Source organism: Poeciliopsis prolifica, unplaced genomic scaffold (genome assembly GCF_027474105.1).
Source record: "Poeciliopsis prolifica strain line A6 unplaced genomic scaffold, Auburn_PproV2 SCAFFOLD037, whole genome shotgun sequence".
Taxonomy (NCBI): Eukaryota; Metazoa; Chordata; class Actinopteri; order Cyprinodontiformes; family Poeciliidae; genus Poeciliopsis; species Poeciliopsis prolifica.
In genome coordinates this window covers 5,321,082-5,342,341 of record NW_026562412.1, presented here as the reverse complement: position 1 = coordinate 5,342,341, position 21,260 = coordinate 5,321,082, and the positions used below count along the sequence as shown (strand labels likewise).

At 36.4% G+C, this 21,260-nt stretch overlaps 2 protein-coding genes across 2 annotated transcripts; one reads left to right on the top strand and one right to left on the bottom strand.

Annotated features, from left to right (window-relative positions):
- Nucleotides 1-5: 5 nt before the first annotated feature.
- Nucleotides 6-14,175, bottom strand: hspa4l (heat shock protein 4 like). Its single transcript, XM_055053496.1, has 20 exons — nt 14,073-14,175; nt 13,821-13,963; nt 12,402-12,459; nt 11,609-11,749; nt 11,404-11,526; nt 10,913-11,012; nt 9,759-9,892; nt 9,434-9,678; nt 8,094-8,170; nt 7,859-8,010; nt 7,671-7,777; nt 6,842-6,975; nt 5,909-6,105; nt 4,913-4,987; nt 4,271-4,414; nt 3,991-4,116; nt 3,806-3,913; nt 2,625-2,744; nt 2,390-2,551; nt 6-1,686 (listed from the first exon to the last, which is right to left on the bottom strand). Exons 2-20 carry the CDS (start codon nt 13,925-13,927, stop codon nt 1,516-1,518), a joined length of 2,481 nt encoding a protein of 826 aa, XP_054909471.1. The 5' UTR covers nt 13,928-13,963; nt 14,073-14,175; the 3' UTR covers nt 6-1,515.
- A 1,545-nt stretch (nt 14,176-15,720) lies between these two features.
- On the top strand, nt 15,721-20,188 carry chmp3 (charged multivesicular body protein 3). Its single transcript, XM_055053607.1, has 6 exons — nt 15,721-15,854; nt 16,265-16,325; nt 17,517-17,696; nt 17,768-17,889; nt 17,968-18,082; nt 18,681-20,188. Exons 1-6 carry the CDS (start codon nt 15,810-15,812, stop codon nt 18,821-18,823), a joined length of 666 nt encoding a protein of 221 aa, XP_054909582.1. The 5' UTR covers nt 15,721-15,809; the 3' UTR covers nt 18,824-20,188.
- Nucleotides 20,189-21,260: the final 1,072 nt, after the last annotated feature.

Genomic DNA, 21,260 nt, shown 5'->3' with positions numbered 1-21,260 from the left:
CTTCACTTTTTTGCCACGAGAGGCATTTATTTTGAAAGAAATCCAACAGACAGGTGGTGGAAAGAAGGCAGGTGGGGAAGGACATGCATTCAACGAGCCACATAGCAGTGCTGTGGTCAAGACCACCTAACCCAAGACCAGCGCCTACATGACACAATAAAATTAAGTGCACCTAACAAAATTGCTTCTCAAATTGATCTGAAAGAGCCACATTCCCATAAACAACCCAGATTAACCCAAATTTATTTCATAAAGCTGAAAAAAATTTAACCAGTATCACTATCAATTCAAACTCTTTTTCATTTTGCTTTGCTTCCATCTCCGTGCAACAATCCACAGAGGTCTCCTGCCACCCCTAAAAAGATAATGCCCTGGGTGGTTGCCCATGTCACAACTCTCTGCACCATTAAACATAGCATTTGAGGCAATGCATTAATGTAAACAATGCTCAACTATGAACACTGTCCAAGGCGCAACAAGCCAGAAGCAACCAAGCAGAAGGAGCACCCTGACTGTTCTCACAGTCACAATGTCTGGGATCATGAGCGCCCCCTGCCATGAGGCAGGAGAACTGCCTGCCTCACCTCCTGGCTGCTCTCTGCCGTTTCTGATGTATCCTCAGCACACGAAACACGTTACACACACAGTTGGTGACAACAAACACTGTACATTATATACACGAGCTAAATTATGGAAAATCAGTTCATATGTTAGACGTTCAGACAGGAGGAGCATTCGCCCATAGACTGGCAGCCAGTGCAGTTAGAGAGGCTCAGCTCACTGGAAAAATGCTAAAATTCAGCAATTTTGAAGAAAAAAGAAATCTGAATTGGTTAAGTTAAATGAAAAACAGGTAATAATGGGAACATTTTGTTTGGAGACAGTCCTCAGTTACCATGAGGCACAATAGAGCTCCTGAATGTTTAAAGAATGTTTTTTTTTCATTTAGGTTTTAATAATTGTTGCTAATTTTACATTTTATGACTAAAAACAGGAAGTCATAAAAATACACATGGATTTTACTGAGTAAATATGGTTTTGCAACATTAGGAAAAAGACATTTATATTTATCCAGTCTGATTTTATTTACTAAAATCATATTTACAGTTTCTAGACATCAGCATCACTTTAACCCAATAAAAACATACATATACAGGATTTGTATTTTCGCAGTCGAACTAATTGTTCTGCATTAACAGTTGCTTGGACAGTACTTATTATTCTTAATGGTCTTTGGGATTACTGGTGATACTGGATGGATCTTTCTGGTATAATCTGAATTTAACCAGTTACAGAACTCTTTTACTTGCATGTGGAAGATGTGAGAGAGTAAAACACAGCACTGTCACACGTGGGAATAAACGGTCTGAAGGCTTAAAGTTTGATGGGAGAGAACACAAAAACAATCCACGGAGGAGGCTGGTGACGCCTGAGACGTTTCGCCCAGATTTTACTTTATTTTTCTACTTCCTAGCAGGGGCATGATGGAGAACGACGATTGTCAGAGTCCGCTCCTCAGTCCACCTCCATGTGTTTCGCTCCAGGCTTTGGTTGCTGGTTTCCCTTCCCGTCTGCTTCCTGCCTGGCTGTGGGGCCGTTGTGAGCCGCCTGTTCGCCAACGTCAGACAGCTCCTCCTCGACCGGCTTTGGCCTGTTGGCAACCGAGCCGCAAACATCGTCCAGTTCCTGGTTTGGACAGAAACAGGAAGTTAGTAAAATGTGCAGGTCGAAAATAGGTCTTGTTATCAGTGAAAATAACGATTACGTTTAGCGATTAATCGATTAATCAGATTTATTAAATGTGCAGATTTTTCTATTAATAAATTTTTTCGTCCAACTTCAGCAGCAAAGAATTAAATATATAATTCAATTCCTTTTTTAAATACAAAAATAACCAATTTATTGCCTAAAATGCATTCATTTAATGTATACCTGATCATTTGAATTGATTATCTGCAGCAGAAAAATACTTTTATCATCAAAATATGAAAAGTTCAGCACTTTTTGTTTGACTTAACATCAATAACATCAGTCTGTCAGATATCTTTTATTTTATTGATCTTATTTGATTAATTATGAGATAGGAAAAGATGGTTAACGGGAAATATTTTTCATAGAATTAGACACAGTGAAGCTAAAACTCTTCCACCTGAATTTGGGTCAAACATTTTCACAATATTTATTTTTTTAATTTAATCTTGAAAACAAAAAATATTTATTTTTGTCTTTCAAAATATGATCTTTTTTAAGTTAATGATTAATTGTATAAAATTAGTTGACAATCATTTCAATATTTGATTCATCGTGATTAATCTGATTAATCTGATTAATCGTTTCAGCCCCGATGTAAATCTCACTAATGGAGGATTTGTAAAATATTTATCCATACCTGGATTTTTGCAATGATTTCTGCTACTTTAACCACTGGGTCTTGAGTTATTGCAGTTCTGCTTTGTGCGTTTATTTTGTTGTTCATCCAGCCCATGCTTTCATTCACAAATTTCTCCACAGCGCTCACATCCTCTGGGCTTAAATGTGAGAATCGCTCGTCCTTTGGAAAGTGAAGAATACCGTTAGGAACAGGATTGAGGTTCATTAGGGGATCATTAAAGACCTTCTGTTACCTTCTGTTTGTAGGAATCTACAAACTTCATGTAGAGCTGCAGTTTCTTCCCCAGTTCTTCAAAAGCTCTTGGCCTTTCTTCGCTCTCTCTGTGCCGCTCTTGAATGGGCTCACCAAGCATCTGGGAAAATTACGTTATATGAATGAAAACAGCAGATTCCAAGTAGATTAGAAAGTAGATCTGGGAAATACGGCTGAGAAATGTATCACAATGCATTTTATTTTTAAGGATTAAAGGATTTTTTTATTGTTTGTGGTGCGAAATTTGGACTCAGGTTCCAGATTAAAAAATATACAACACAAATAAACAAATAAAGTAATTTCTGTGATATATAAATATATAATTATTGATTTATTTTTGGATTTGGATATCTGAAAAAATGCTGGGTAACCGTAGAGTGAAAGAGTTTTAATTGGAGAATCAATATATGCTATCAGATGTATTCTATATTGATCATGTATCTATCCTATATCTATGTTGTTATTGAAAGATCTGATATGATTTTTTTATACCAGATCTGATTTATTTATTTTTTAAAAAAGAAATTATGAATTACACAAAATGTTTTCAAAAGGGTCTTTAATTTCAGTCATCCCTTCTGAGTATTAAGGTCTTGGTTTGATCCGCAGAATAAAGACAAAATTTTACCTGAAAAATGTCTTAAAATCACAATAACAAAAAACTTGTTTTGAGAGAAAAGCTTATAGTTTGATACCAAGATCATTTTTATGGTTTTCTTTGAAACAGTCGTTTGCTCATTCGTCTTAAAAGTCCTGCAACTCATAATAATGTTTATGCTTATGTGTTAAAAATTTAAGGCCTTATTTGTCAAACCGACACCAACGTAGAACTTGGTTCAACATTTCTTATTTAAATTTTTTACATTGGAGTTCTCACAAAATGACCACTTAATTCTGCTAATATAGTTCCATGATTCTCATATTATTTGGACTTTATTGTTGCACAATTTTATTCTTGTATTAGAAGTTTATTCTCATAATTTAAGAAAAACTTAATCCATAAAAAGTCCAAACAAGCAGAAGCTGAAAAACATGTTTGTCAAACAAGATGGCCGCCACTAATCTTAAGTACAAAAACCAGGGGAAAAAATCCAGATTAAATCTTCAAAACCCCAAAATGAAATCAATCAATAACGTTGATTATCAATCTGAAAGTGAAACCTTGAGAGTGCCCAGCTTTTCCTTGTAGACGTTTTTCGGCTGGTCCTCTCCCTCCTCGTACAGCCAGTTCTCCGTGTCCTCCAGCATCAGCGTCAGTCGGTTACTGTCCTGTCACCAAAGGAGAACTGCGTCGGTCCGCCTGCTCCGTCTAAAAAGTGCCGTTAAAGTGAAGATCTTGAAGTTACCTCCTCGGTGATGAACTTCTGATAAATCCCGCAGAGCTTTTCCCGCAGGTCGTACACGTACTCTTCCACGCCGTTTTTAGCGTCGTTCAGTTCTTTCACCAGTTTGTCCTGGCAAATCATCTGACGCTGGAAGGAAGAAAGTCAAAAGTGAAAATATTCAGTGCTAAGAAAACATAAACTGGGAGAATAAACTTTTTTGGGGATTTAATCAAAAGCTGCTGCAAGTCAGGGTCGTCCAACAGAAATCATGACTCAGCTTTTTAACGCCGGCATCTCTCACCTCATACTCAACAAAGTTTGTAAGAACATCTCCGTCCAGCTGCCGAATGTTGTTGGCCACAATGGGAAGATCGATACTCTTCACCTTCACTTTTGGCTTGCTGCCTCCAGCTGCTGCATCCTGCTTTTCTGCAGCTGCCCCTTCCTTGGACAAAACCACAGACGCACATTCGTGAGAAAAAAAAAAAAGTCTTGTGGCAGAAATTTTATTCCATGCAGTTAAATTAATCAGTACAGATAGCGTGAATTATGTATTTTAGTCCTGAACGTCTCCAGGCAAAGAGACGACTCCAGCATCTCCTGGGTATTTGCAGGCTTCAAATTTAAGACTTTTTCAGACATTTTTAAGACTTGTGATTAAAGTATTTTTGGCCAACTTACATTTTTTTAATATAAACTTGAGACATTTTAAGGGTTTTGTTTTAGATGCATAAATTCAAGACTTTTTAAGGATGCACAAACACCCTAATCTCTCTTCTCGGCTTTCAAACCATACATCAAGACAGCAAAAGCAAATGACATGGATTAGCAGGAACGGGTCATGCTGATGTAAAATATATGACCAGAAATTGAGCTGTTAGCATGTCATGACAGTCTTGAAACACTCTGTCAGAAACAGTCCACTGAATGACCCCTGACTGACCTTAGTGCTGGAGCTGCCGTCCTCGCTCGGCCCCTCCGCCTGACCTTGACCCTCCTGCTCCACCTGCATTTTGCTCTAAACCAAAACGTATTCAGTTTCTTTAGTAAACATAAATTATATGTTTTCTTATGTTTCTGGTGGCACAAACTGCATTATCTTTGCTGTTTTCAAAGATTCAAAGTGCAGAAATTAGAACAAGTTAAGAGTCCGTAAAACAGAAAATCCAGATTAACTTTTCCAAAATTTACTGGTTTGTGTGAGACTCAATCATCCTGCAATCACAAATTGTAATAGTTGTTTTGATTTATTTCCTACAATAATTTATTTGGCCTGTTTGAAGAATTGTATCCAATTAGTCACAATTAATCACTTAAATTAAAATAAACAAATTTTTCTGATTAATTTATTGCCTAAAATGCAATAACGTAATATTCTTTTAGTGAACTTTTGATTAATTGTATATTATTTGACTTTTTTTTGCATCAACTGATTACTTATTAGGTAACAAAAGCTATTTTGTTTTTCACAGAATTTGCCGGTTGTGAAGCTTTAGGTAGAACGTCCTTACAGATAATTTTTTTAAATCTTAAATGCAATTTTTTAAAATAAGTTTGGACTTTATCACTGTTCTGAGGGTGTTTTTCTTTCAGCAAATGGCCTGTTTTTGAGTCTGCATACTCAATTAATTGATTACTAAAGTAGTTGATGTTATTTCAGTAATCGATTAATCATGACTAATTGCGATTAATCACTTAACAAATTGAAAAATAGACCAATTTTTCTGGAAATGTTCAGGTTCTGAAAGGACCCTGAAAGACAGTCAGAAACTATTGATATAAGGTAAAAGAAAACTTGATTGATTTTGCACATTATTGTCTAAATCTAAGATAAAATGCTGCACTGTTTTCTCAGGTGTCAGACGCCTTTAACAAAGAATATTGTTTTTCTTCTGCATTTGCAGCTTTCAGTGTAACATGGTGGAGATCAGAACCTCACCTGCTCCTCTGCTTGGCCTTCATTCTGCATTGGTGGCTCCGACTCAATCTGCATGTCCTCCGCTTCCCCTTTCAGCTTCTCTATGAGCGACGCGCTGGACACGCTCAAGATGCCATGAATGTTGACGCGCACTTTGACCTTTACCTTTGAACTGTCTCCGTCTGGCTGAGGAACCACGTTCTGCACTGAGAAGCAGCCTGACAGCAGATGGAGAGACGAAAAACAGGTTACTGACCGTGAAAAAAAATTAACCTGCCACTCAGTGAAATTAAAATGTTTCAGAGCATCAAACATAAATACAAAAAGCAGTTTTCAAATTAGCATTTAACTTATTATGGGTAAAAAAACAACCTGCCATAATGTGAAAAAGTAATTGCTCCTCACTGTCAGATTAAGAAATAACTGCGATTAGGGCTGCAGCTAACGATTAATTGATTAATCACTTATACCGACGATTAATCAATCAGATTAAACAAATTGCCACATTTTGCTGATTTTATATGTTGGTCTTTCAGCAAATGTCCTTTTTTGAGTCTGTGTAACAATTAATCGATAGCTAAATTAGTTGACGATTACTTCAATAATCAGTTAATCACGATTAATCATGAATAATAGTAGTAATTATTAATTGTGCTTAATTGGTTGTGATTAAGTGTTATTAATAAGAATTAATAAATCATAAATAATCAGATTAATCATGATTAATCACAATTAATCAGAATTAATCAAATTAATCACGATAAATCGGATTAATCCGATTGATTGTTTCAGCCTTAATATTTTTAATATTCACATATTTTGCCATCTGAAACATTCAGGTCTAATAAAAACTGCAACAACGGAGTAAATGGGTTTATTTTTCCATGGAGCTGTGGATAAGGTTTTCTTTCTGTGAAAGCCGGAGCAGCAGAAGTGCAGAATCAGCACCAGTACCTATCCTGTGGTCCGGGTAGGGGAGCTCCTGAGGGTTGCTGTAAAACGCTTCCAGGTCAAAGGGCTCCTTCTTGTGGAATGTGATCACCTTGGAAAATGGAGCAGCATGGTTCTTACTGAAAACCTCGCATTCTCTGCGGCAGAGAAAAAAACCAACGTCAGGAAACGGAAAGAAACCTTCAGTTAGGGCGATTCAGATAAAAAAATCATAATTTTCTTTTATATCAGATCCCATTTTAATCATTTTTTCCTCTTTTTCTTTCCTAGATAAGAAATTCCAAATGATAGAAAATATTTTCTCAAAGTGGCTTTTATTTCTGTTATCTCTTCTGTGAATTAGACGTCGGAGAAACAGGGTCAGGCGACAAAAATCTTTGTTTGATCACAAGAATATAGTGATGATATAAGTAAAATAATAAAGATGTAATTTTACCAGAAGCAGAAAACTTGGACAGACATCACTTCAGAATCCTAAAAACTCACATTAATTTGATGTTGATGTGTTAAGATACTCAACATTCCTGGTTAATTTTTTTTTATTTTTTGCGTAAAAGTTCTAATAAAATTAAAACTTGGTTCTCCTAATATGACTTAATTCTGGTAATGCTATGGCAAAGCCTCACCCTACTGTTTTGTCGTAGATAAAAGTAAAAATAAGCAAAAACTGTAAAACATGCTTGTCAAACAAGATTTGAGTGCACTGATGAAAAAAAAACATCTACATTTCACAAAAAAATTAATCTCCAAAAACCCCAAATTTTTTTCAATCTCTACCGTCGGTCGTTTAACATGGTGCTAACTGGGTTAGCTTCTACCACAGCATATTTACCCCAGTCCATCCTCTGTGGGCGACTTCCAGCGGAGAGTGATCGGAAACGGAACCACATCTGTGATGGAGAATTCCCGCACTTTAAACGCTGGAGATAAAATTGCGCACTGCATCCAAAAGCAGAAGAACACAAAGGGCTGTTAAGGGCTGATTTCCTGAGTCGGCTGCTGTTGTCAGAGGATTCCCACCTGAAGCGCGCAGCCTCTGGCTACAGCTTCGTCAGCGTTCAGCGTGGTGCTGACGTCTTTGCAGAAATATTTGGTGATTCTCTCCTTGATGGACGGGATTCTCGTGGCTCCTCCGACAATTTCCACTGCATAGATGTCGTCCCGACTCAACTCTGTTAAAAAAAAAAACACAGAGAATACTGAGGAGAACCGTGGCTTGTTATCAGATTGAGATCATACTTTCAAAGGTTCGTACTCGATTGTTCAAAGGCCGTTTTCAGCGGCGCCTCCACTCTCATCAGATACTGAGCGCACATTTCTTCAAAGTGAGTCCTGTAGACACAAAGAAAGATATTCAGATTACAATGTTCTGTTAAAGATGGTCATTAAAATACAATGTATTAATAAGCAAATATTGTAGCCTTCATACAAATTATTGCTGACTGGTTTGGCTGAAAAACATATCATGATGTAAGCATTTCATATCAGTTGTTATCAATAATTATTGATTTGTTTTTTGTTTTAAATATATAAAAACCTCCCAAACTGGTGACCTTTCCTGTTTTATCCATAGTTTTCACTTTTTTTTTTTATTTTTAAGTAGCGTCAGTTACACAGCAGGTTGTTGCTAGGTAACCAAAGAGTGAGCGAGTTGCTAGGTAACCAAAGAGTGAGCGAGTTGCTAGGTAACCAAGAGTGAGCGAGTTGCTAGGTAACCAAAGAGTGAGCGAGTTGCTCGGTAACCAAAGAGTGAGCGAGTTGCTAGGTAACCAAAGAGTGAGCGAGTCGCTAGGTAACCAAAGAGTGAGCGAGTCGCTAGGTAACCAAAGAGTGAGCGAGTCGCTAGGTAACCAAAGAGTGAGCGAGTCGCTAGGTAACCAAAGAGTGAGCGAGTTGCTCGGTAACCAAAGAGTGAGCGAGTTGCTCGGTAACCAAAGAGTGAGCGAGTTGCTAGGTAACCAAAGAGTGAGCGAGTTGCTAGGTAACCAAAGAGTGAGCGAGTTGCTAGGTAACCAAAGAGTGAGCGAGTTTGCTATTATTATTGTGTTTTTTTGCAGGGGCCAAATTACAATAATCTACCAACAAATTCAACATAATGTGTACAGAATTTGCATTTAAATAAATAACCATGAAAACAATCATTTTTAACTCAAATGTGATCATTAATCTTTACCTAGTCATGACATAGTCTGGGCGATTTGTGTAAAATATGGCTAGAATTACTCGAAAGGTGATACAAAAGGTTACCTAGAGGTAGTTAAGCCTACCTCTAACTCGCTGCTAATATTCACTTGCTAGTTATTTGTGTCTATAATGGGTAAATGCAAATTTATCACCAGCCACCTGGATGAAGTGTGTACAATTTCTTTAGAGACATAGGTCTTAAATGCTATTCAAAATTGTCTTAAAATGTCTTTAATTTAAGTCGGTGAAACCAGCAGAGGCCTTGTCTTACAAAAACTGAACATTATCCATTGTAATAAAACGTTTCCATCTGCATCCGCCATCTGTGCTGGATGTGGTGAAGTTTTATCTTTCCAGAACTGAAATGGGCCCCTGTCTGTGCTTTGGACACCTCTGCTCTAAAAGAAACACCTGTTCATCCTGCTGGAAACATCGATGTCGTTCATGAAGCACTCTATGTTGAGAGGAAGGTCAGAGGAGTTGGCGCTCATGAGTTTCTTCAGCTTCTCGCATTCCTGATGCAGCCGCAGCAAAGCCCTCGGGTTGTCCCTCACGTTCAGCTTGTACTTTGTCTTAAACTCTTCGCAGAAATAATCCACCAAGGCTTCGTCGAAGTTACGCCCTCCGAGGTGCGGGTCAAACGCTGTGGCGAGAACCTAACGAACGATCGAGACGACTGAGCCCAACTTCAAATCAGAAAATCTTGTGTAAACATGAGGCTGAAGGAAAGGTTCACCTTGAGTTTCCCCTTGTTGAAAGCAGTGATGGAGACCTGGAACGATGAATGCCCCATGTCCACAAACACCACGTTCCTGGGCTTCTCCTCAGGCACAGGGAGGTCTTGTTTGTAGATGCCATAAGCCAACGCCACTGTTCAGAACAAAGTGTTTATTGGGATCATTGTAATGCAAGATTCATATTTTTATACTTCCACTTGGGTCTCAACTGCTTCTAAACACAACCCAAGCACTTAAAACATCCCACCCAGGTATTGTTTGACTATAAATTAAAGTGTTTTCTGTCTGGAAAGTTAGCAGATCAGAAAAACCTCCCAAATGCTGAGTCACATTCCACAGGCCGTTTCCTAGCAACCCCTGACGAGCCCAGCCCCGTTTCCTAGCAACCCCTGACGAGCCCAGCCCCGTTACCTAGCAACCCAAGCTGAGTTCCAGCTCATTTGGTCAGCAAATGTTTAGCTGTTGACTCACTATCCAGAAACCACTTGGTTACTTTTTGAATATGTGCAAAGAAATACTTGCAGTATGAATCATAATACTAAGAAAAGGTATTTTTTTTATAAAGTTTGTAGAATAATTTCTACTAGAGTAGTAGAATAATGGGGGTCCTTAATTCAACAAATAATGTCAAAACGTACATATTTTTTCACATATTCAATATTCCCACTCCTTGTCCACCTACATAGTCTTACATTTAATATGTGTATAATACATATATATAGCAACTAACCCCTTATTTAATAATTAGCCCAGCAATACAGTGTGTATTTAATTTTATTTATAGTGGATGAGCAATCATTATTTATTTAAATTTCACCAAAAAACAAAGCTCGCATCAATAACAAAAACACACATAATAATTAAATTATTGGTTGTGCAGGAGGCTCCACTTTTGCTTTTCAAATGTATGGTTGTATAATTATTCACCAGTTTGTAGCCATTTTCAAATTTGACATTTAAAGTTACAAGAGGTGCAAAAACAGCTCCAAAAAAGCATTTCTGACCAGACTGAACTCTTACTGTCTAAGAATGATTTTGTGGAAATAATTTAATGAACATGTTTAGACTTATCCTAACCAATTTAAGAAAGAATAATAAGTCATCTTAATCATTTCCTTCAGCTTTTTCTCAGCATAAACAAAACAACTCTGACCTGCTGTGGTGTCGTTGATTAGTCGCAAACAGTTCAGCCCTGCAATCTGAGTCGCATCAAGGACTGACCGTCTCTCTGCGTCTGTGAAAAAACTCGGGACCTGAAAAACCAGAAGCCAGAGTTCAGGAAATCTCCCTGGAGCTTCGAGTTACCCGACCAGGCCTGTCACCAGAACAAGTTCTGGTCGATAAATTGTCCCAGACGTTATTGCGATAAACAATGAAATTGTTGGAGCTGGAAGACATTTTAAATATTCAAAAATAAATAAATAAAACAACAGAAAGAACAAATAAAGTGAATTTTAAGGTAATTGCCTTTCAATTAAAGGACTAGTTGAGACAAAAGCACAAAACTGAAAACTTTTATTATCCAGTTTTTGGTAGAAAAAGTTGCAAATGGAAATTATTGAGCTCATTTGAACTAATCACGTAATTAATTGATTATTGCTTAAAGCAACAGCCCTAATGCTGACATCATTCTGCATCGCTCACAGAAACCACGCAGTCCACCACCGGCTTCTTCAGCGCGCTCTCTGACGTCTCCTTCAGTTTGGTGAACAGCATCCCGCTGATCTGCTCCACCGTGAACACCTTCTCCTCATCCAGGTAGCGCACCTGTAAACGGTTCAAAACGATGAGCAGGGCAAATATCAGTAAACGGATCATTTTCAGGACCACGGTGTGTAAAGTGCTCCACCTTAATCCCAGTGCTACCATTGGCTAGCTTGCTGAGGCTGTAAGGCAGCTTGCTCTTCTCTGATTGGACGAACGGATCATCAAACGCTCTGCCGTGAAACTTTTTGAAGCCATGTACAGTGTTTTTAAAGTTCGTTATGATCTGGTAGAAAAACAGGAGAAACATTTTGAGCTTTTAGATACAAGATAAAGACTCTGCCGCTTTATTAGGTACACCTTGCTAGTGAGCTGGACCCCTCTTTACCATTAAGGCTGAGACGATTAATCAGATTAATCGTCATTAATCAAAATAATCGCTAACTAATTTAGTAATCAAATAATCATTAGCTGGAGTAAACAGATTGAAACAGTTGCTAAAAGAACCCTGTGAGCATCAATTAAGCCACAACTGCATCAAAAGTTATTTTCACTGTAGGACTGCAACTAACGATTATGTTAATGTATGGATTATTCTGACAATTAATTGATTATTCAGAAAACAATTAGTACATTCTGCAGATTTGTCATTTAAGTCTCCATTGTACAATATCAGAAATACATTAAAGGACGCAAATAAACAAGTGATTCAGTAAAAAAATAAACATTTTATTGCCTAAAATGCAAAGACATAGTGCATGAGGAATACATCTGCAGCTAAAAAATTCTTATATATATATTATGTAATATTTTTGAGTTAACCAATTTATAAAACAATGCTAATAGGAGATATTTTTTACTACATCACTTGAGGAATGTAGCCAACAAAGTTTGGGGAAGAATACAAGTAGAAGACAAAATGCAATGACAGATCTTACCTGATTCTTGGCTGCATTTCCAATCATCCGGTTTTTGGAGGCCAAAGACACACAAGCCCTGAATGCAGCGGAGCAGAGGAAGGATATGATTTGTATTGGTGCAAAACAAAAAGTAATGAGCTGAATATTTTACACAAAGAGTGATGAGATCCGGAAACTGCAACAGGGGAGTCTGAGGAAGAGCCACAAACGGGGTCAGTGAGGTAAACCAGTTCACCTTCAAAATTCAGCTCATCTTGTCTGAAACAGGGAACAGAAGCTTCCTGGAAGAACTATCATCAGCTTTAACAGCACTGTGAAAAAGTTAGTGCAACCTTACATATTCCTTTAGTTTTGTATGTCACACTTCATCAAAATCATTTCAACATAAAAAAATTACTTGAGCAAACACAAATTGTAATTTTGAATTAGTATTTGGAGTAAAAGGCTCTTCAAACTTATTTGTAACAATAGTAATCCCCTCTTAACTTTTATTAGTTCATATTTTAATTAAAATTTCTGAGAATTAAGGAGGCACTTAATTCTCCTTATTAATTATTAATATCAGACGTTGGTCCAGTATCGTCTGATATTAATATTGCTTTTGAATGATATTTAACCAAATTTTTGTTACTTTTTTTTTTTAGTAAAAACTTATTTTTTTCATTTATAAGACTAAACTGCACATAGATGCATTTGAATTTGGCGATATTTAAACAAAAAGTGGAGAAAATAGCAAAAATCATATTTCCAATCATGCCGTCAGTTTTGATTTTTGCATTTAACATCAATAACTGAAATTTATCATGATAATAAATCACATCTTACTGTGATAAGGATTTTGTCACGATAAATGATCAACGATACGATAAATGTCCCCAAAGTGCGATGCGATCCGGATCCCACTGGCTGGCACTCCCTACTTTCCCCTTGCCACAAACAAAAAAAAAAAAACACTGCTCCGTTTAGTCAAGTGCAGCTGCACATCCCTGTAAGAAGCTGCTGCAAATGCAGTTTGCACAAGTTGAGGCCAGCATGTTGATAACTTAGAAAAATGTCTCACATCCTGGATGAGAGTGAGCATCGCCTTAGTTGCATTTCTGGGCTCGGTTCTGGAGAATTTTAAGGATGTGGAAAAGCCTTTCAGGGTCATGCAACACCCAATGTCGCCTTGTCATGTTAAAAACCTACAGACAGCACTCCTGTCATAATCAGTGGTTAAATGAAGAATTTAAAGAGCGACACTGGCTGCAGGTTTAACTTCAGATCACTGCTTCTTCGAGGAAACCACCAGCACCAGGCCTGGACCTGCACCTGGCCCGGAGATCAGAAACACCAGAGCCTCTGATTCATGAGTATCACAGCACGCAGCGAGCGTCCATCAGGCTAAATATTGCGTAACAAGCCGCGTCCATGATGCTGCTCGACGTTAATACTCACGGTGTGCATCTGTCACTGTACTCATTGGCCACCGTTTCAATGCCGCCGCTCCTGGCCACAGCGATATAGCAGTTCTGGAAACCCACATCGATGCCAACCACTGACATGGCGAGCACCTGAATGCACCTTCCCTCTGAGTTTTCCTGCGCAGAACCCGCACAAGGGCAAAACACAAAATGTGTCTAGTTGTCCAGTTCTGCAAACAAATCCAGGCTTCCTGGGGCTGAACAAAAGTAAATTAGCAGGTCTTACGTAAGCCGAGCTGTTTATAGCAAACTCATTCAGAGTAATCCCCGAAGAGACCAAATCCAGAGCGGATTCTCCAACTCCGAGGCTCCTAGCATCACCCAGCGCCGCTGACTGCGAGGATGCTTCTGGAATCCGCCCCCAGAGCGCGCTGATTGGCTGCGCCGCGCTCGCTGTGCTTTACGTCATTGGTGCCTAAGCCAATCGATCACAGAACAATCTAGAACCTCACGCTGAAAGTGGAGCTTGTTTACGTCACTGAAGCGAGACGGTGACGTTGCGAGCACGTTTGCTCTGAATTCATCATGTCAGGTGAGAGTTTCTGTCCTCATTCACCTGCCTCAGAGCGGACACACACACACACACACACACACACACACACACACACACACACACACACACACACACACACACACACACACACACACACATGCTTATTTAATTTAGTAATAATAATGATGGTAATCATAATATAATAATAACATAGTAATAATAATGATAATGATGTAATAATAATAATAATTACTTAAATACATCAATGTATTTGTAGTTAATTAAAAGTAAAAAAGTACATGAAAATTATTTAATGGAATTAATAACATATTGATCCTAAAGTACTTTTGAACTGAGTTAAATTCACTTTACACACACCATTGCTTATTAAATTTGATATGAAATAATACTTAATATTTAATAATATTAAATAACATTACTTAAATACTAAGTATTAGTAAAATTTAATAAATTATTATTAAACGTAGTATTTAAATATTATTAATATTTATTACCCAATTTCATATTTAATAAATATTATATAATAAGTCAAATATTTCGAAATATGATTTATTATTTAAATACACATTTTTAAAAATACTTTATTGATATCCTTTCGGATCAATGATTTAATCTGATCAATTTTGTAAGGACCACTAAGCCAATAATTCTGCAACAATTTATTGTGACAAGATCTATATAATTATCGAATAGAAATTAGACGTGTAAATACACACAGACATGTAAAACGCTTTTTAAAATTAAATATACATTTATTTGAGTTTTTTGGAATTAACTATTTTGCAGTATGGTGACTGCACTGCATTCACAGCAGGCAGAAATATTGTTCTTAATAAACCACGTAGTTAAAAATGTTTGATTTACATCAATAAACTGGACACATTTAATCACATTTTCGAATTGATGCTTTTGTGGAACAAGAAGCGGAGAAAATAGCAAAAATAACATTTCCGATCATACTGTCAATTTTGCTTTTGCTTTTATTTTTCATTTAATATCAATAACTGAAGTTTATAATGATAACTATAAATTAAAATTCTTAAGGTGAGAAAAATGCAATTTGCACCCGCTGGGCCAGCATGTTAATAACTTAGAATAATATCTGACATCCTGGATGATAATTTATCATTTTAATTTATTTAATTAGAGTTTAGAAACTGTAAGAATAAGAATCACTAGTATGGATTCAGTTATCTTTCTGGGCTGGATTCTGTTTTGGTTTTTTTAACACAACTTTTTTGTCATAAGCGTCTCGTTCGATTTCTGTCGCGCTTCTACACTACGGGGCTTGTTTAGTGAATGAGAACCGTAGGGACTGAAGGTGTTTTCCTATTGGAACGCAGCCCTCGAGACCCGGGGTTAGACACCAGGAAGTGCTCGAAGAACAACCTCTCCCAGCTAGCCAGCTTCAATCAGAGAGAGTAGTTCGGTTGAAACACAGCACACAACATGGGGCTGTTCGGCAGGACACCCGATAAACCCCCCAAAGAACTGGTAAATACTTTATGGTGAATATTTGGGCTGTCTGGTTAAATTTAGCTCATAGTTAGATGACTGCTGGAGCGTCTTTAGCTAACTGGCTAACGCTAGCTGTCAGTATAAGCACCGCATGCTTAACGGTAATATTTCTCTTAATACCAATACTGATACTGTTATTGACCCAATAACTGACGTATGTCCTCTTAAAGAAAATAAACCTTTGTTGTTGGTTGTGAGTGTTTTTATTCAGTGTTGTGGAAGTTATGTCTATTAGCATACATGCTAGCTGCTATCAGCTGTCAGTCCCATCAATGTAAACAAACCCAGATGATGTTTCAGCTGCTCTTACATTAGGCCAGTGTTACCGGTACTTAAATATTATAAAGTTTTATAACTTAGTGTTTGTTTTCAATGTGTCGTTCCAGATTAATGAGTGGTCTCAAAAAATCAGAAAGGAGATGAGAGTGATTGACAGACAAATTCGAGGTAAGCCCTGGACATAATCAGACAGCAACAAATTACATCAAAACTGCAACTGCATGTAGTTTACAAGCAATAAATAAGAGTGCATATAGTTTAACTTGAGCATCCAAAACGAGTCTTTAATCTAAAATTTGTACTTGTTATGATGTTAATATTGTATCGAAATGGTGGACGGTAAAGGTGCTCTATTTGTTTAAAAAACTTGAGGACATTGTTCAAATTTCTTAACATACACAACTAGATTTTCATGTTGTAAACAGAGCAAAGGAGAGTAACTTAATGTTAGTCGGGATAAAGGTAATAATAAACTTACCTTTTGTTCAATTAATTCTTTTCACTTTATTATGTAGCACTCATTTACAACATGGTACGTTGAAAATAAAACAACTGCATTTCACATCCAGAAATCTGTTATATTGACAGTTTCTAAGTTACTTATTTGCATTACAGTTCAGTCCTGATTATAATACATTTGTAGAGTCAAATTCTGCTTATAAATCTAACTGGGGGAAAAGCTTTTTTATTTAAGAAAACCCAGTTTATTGTAACTTTACAGAATCCCTCCTCCTAAGCAAGTTTGGAAGGTTGCTTGAACTTAAACAGTTTCATTAAAAATTAATGTATGCACCATGTTTTTTAATTATTATTTTAAATTATTTTTTATAGTAGTTTAAAATTATATGTTTAGCTTCACTTCAAATATTATTACTATATTTTAGGGTGTTTATTGTGACAACAATAAAAGTCTATACAGCTTCTTTGCAGACTTTTTTGTTTTAAGACAACTGTAACTTTAAAGCCTTGCAGATACAAATACTGCTTACAAAAATCATACTTGTTTTAAAATAGGCTTTTTTATGATACTAGTCACATAAAGAAGCATTAATTTTATCACTAATCTGCACACAGTAACTGAATTTAGTCATATTTGACATGTAATAATGCTCTCAGTGAAGAAAACAACAAAAGTAACAATCCAGAAGGAAGATTTCTGCTAAGTCAAAGACCATCTTTGATAACCTTTTACCACTATAAACTTAATTTGACTGCATTGTTTCATAATCCTGATTTAAACAGAACATATTTAGTTAAATCTGGAGTTGTTAATATGATTTTATTGATCTAATAATGTCGTGTATTTCTGGGATTTAAATCGCTCTTGCTGATTGTTGCTTTCATGCCTGTTTCTTCTAGATATTCAAAGAGAGGAGGAGAAAGTTAAACGCTCCATCAAAGATGCTGCCAAAAAGGGACAGAAAGATGTTTGTGTTGTCCTCGCTAAGGAGATGATTCAGTCGAAACGAGCCATCACAAAACTTTACGCCTCCAAAGCCCAGATGAACTCAGTGCTTCTCAGCATGAAGAATCAACTGGGTGAGTGAGTGACGGAGCGCAGCCTTTTCTTCTGCTCAGTCGATTAATTAACACGTCTGTTTGTTTTCCAGCTGTGGTTCGAGTAGCTGGAGCGTTGCAGAAGAGCACAGAGGTCATGAAAGCCATGCAGAACTTGGTTAAAATCCCAGAGGTCCAGGCCACAATGATGGAGCTTTCAAAGGAGATGATGAAGGTCATACAAGCTACAATCTAAGATTAATAATTGCTAGCATTAAAGCAAATATAATTCATCATAGATTTGAACTTTTAGGCCGGAATAATTGAGGAAATGCTGGAGGACACGTTTGAGAGCATGGAAGATGGAGAGGAGATGGAGGAAGCGGCAGAGGAGGAAGTTGACAAGATTCTCTTTGAGATCACAGCAGGTGGGGATTTTAAAGACAAAACATTAACGCACGTTTCTGCTTTTTGGAATATGATGGAGTATTAGGGCAAGGATAAGAAAAATAAAATGAAATTGTGAGAAGAAGGTCATCATAAACACATCAGCTTCAGACTAAGTATTTTCTTATTTGTAAAAACTGAAGTAGAGCGTCACCAGACGCTCAATATTAATATTCATATTAATAAGACTTTAATAGGAATAAAGTCATAATATGACTTTAGTCTTGCATTTTCACAACTGGTAGTATTTTAATACTATTCTCATACAATAAATAAGTAAAGTATCTAATATGACAAGAATAAATATATAATGACTTTAGTCTCATATGACTTTATTCTGGTAATAAGATTTTCTTCTTGTAATATTATGTCTTTTTTATATTATTACAACTTTATTTTGATGATGACTTTATTCTTATAATTTTATTTTCGTAATACTTATTTTTTTTAGTAATATCTCTTATCCTGACCCTTTCACTCTCCAGGTTTTAATTTCTTAGTATTTATTACAACAACCCAGCTGTTCCCAGTGAAGCTAATCATGTCTGGTTCTGTTCTGGTTCTGTTCTGGTCCTTTAGGGGCTCTTGGTAAAGCTCCAAGCAAAGTGACGGAGCCGCTTCCGGACCTGCAGGTTCCAGGAACCTCAGCTGCTGCTTCGGACGAAGAGTCGGAGGAAGACATCGAAGCCATGCAGTCCAGACTGGCGGCTCTGAGGAGCTAGAGTTAGAGGCACTTTGCACATTTCTCCTGTGCTGAGCATCTGCTGCTTCGTTGTCACCTGGGTTAACATTGTGCTTCAACGGTTGTTTATTTTAATCCAGCCTGATTAAAAAGGTGATGTTTTCTGTTATCTGCAGTGACTTTATCTACGTCTTTATTCTCCAAAGTCAATCAGAAGGTTTATGGGGGTGTATATAATGTAAGTATGATCAGCCTTCTGTGCCTACTGTGGTTATTCTCGCTCTCCTATGTCAGTGTTTATGACCCAAACTGACCAGCTGGGGAGGAAGTTTTTAATCTTTTAGAAAACTTTTTGTTCAGTTTACCAGGAATTAATTCGCCTGCCATATTTGAAACACTAGAGGTGATGGGCAGAGCTTGCATTTGTTTCTATTTCCATGAATATATCTGTTGTTCTTTTGTGCTCATAAGTGTTATGAACATTAAAACTCCTACAATGCAAAAACACAAAGTCTTACCAAGTATTTTGGTCTAGTTTATAGTACAAACACTGAAATAAGACGAAATGTTTATTTTCAGAAAATAATTCCTTAATATTGATGAAAAATTGCCAGTTTGACTTGCAGATTATTTCAGCTCTAACAAGACATTTTTTCATAGTATAAGTGAAATAATCTGCCTGTGAAACTAGAACTTTCTCATAAATAATAAGTGATATTTACTTAAAATAATTTTCTACATCTTGCTGAAAAGTTACTTATTTGAAGTGTACTAAAAACTAGACTCTTGTTTTTGCTCTGTATAAAGAACATCCTCACTGCAAAAACACAAAATACTATGAAGTATTCTTGGTCTAATTTTAGTACAAATTTCTTGGTACACTTGAAATGAGACAAAACTAACTTACAAGTAACTTTTCAATCAGATGTAGGAGCTTCTTTTAAGGAAATAATTCTTTAATATTGCTAAAAAAAAAAAAAGCACAAAGTTCCACTGGCAGATTATTTCACTTATAACATGGAAAACATTTCTTTTTGTAAGTGAAATAATATGCCTGTGGAACCAGTACTTTCTCATAAATATTAGGAATTATTTACTTAAAACAAGCTCCTACATCTCACTGAAAGCTACTAGTTCTCATTTCAAGTGGACTAAGATATTTGCACTAGAAACTAGAACAAAAGTACTTGGTAATATTTTGTGTTTTTGCAGTGTACTCATGTTTTTCAATAAGCTTCAGCTTCTTCACAGTTTGACTTTGAGTCGCTGTAGTTTTCTTTCTCCAAAATGCAAAGGAAGTAGAGCTACTGGTTACTGCAGAACATGTGTACCGTTAAATATTGCGTGTATAATTTTTCTATGTGGATGGATGAAAACAAAAAACTAATAAACTTTTAAAAAAAGAGTCAGTTCTTCACCTGTGTGACATATCGACATTATTATCGGTGTCAGATTATTTTGGCCATGTTTCAATATATTGGTATCAGTCCAAACTGGGCCGATATTAATATCCGGTATTTATTTCCATGTTGTTGCTGTTACAGTGTCAGTTTTTCTACAGGAGGGGAGATATGTAGCGGTGAAATTAGCATCTTTTAATGTATTTCTAATATTGTATAAAGCAGGTTGAATGTAAAATCTGCACTATGCGATTATTTTTTTCATCCGATTAATCATCAGAACAATCTATAACTAAAGTAAACGTTAGTTGTGACTTTATAAGACAACATAATGATTTGCTTAGATGCGATGAGCCTTGGGTTCAGCATGTTCCAAACATTTACTCAGCTTTTTAAAAGAACAAGAGTGTTGGGTTTCCACCTGCTACTGTCCTCCACTGAAGCTTTTGTTGTCCTGAAACCGAACCTCAGACTTTATTTTGAATTACAGGCTCCAGTCTGGACAAAGCCGCGATACTGCAGCTCTAACAATGAATCTGTTCATAGTTTATAGGCCAGATAAATGTATCCTCTGCATTTTGATACAGGTATCTCTATATTCTCTGAAGTAAACACTTAAAAACATAACTGGTCTGTAGATTCACAATTGGTTAATTCTTCAATATTTATTAACATTATTATTTCTGCAGAACTAATTTATGACCAAATATTAGGGTCACACTCAGAAAATGAGATAAAATTACAAAAATAAGGTCAAAATAATTCACGAGAATAAAATATTAATAATATAAGAAGAAAGTCATGAGAATAAAGTCGAAATATTACAAAAATAAGGTAGAAATAATATGAGAATAAAATTGTGGAATATAAAGAAAAATTTAAGATTATGACAGTCGAAATAATACAAGAATATGAGGGGAAAAATATGACAAAGTTGAAATGTGACTAGAATAAGATCGAAATAATATGAGAATAAAATCACATATGAGAAAAAAATATATAAAATTATTAGAATAAAGTAAAGATACGAGAATAAAATAGCAAAGAGGAGAATGTAATACTATTACGAAAATAAAG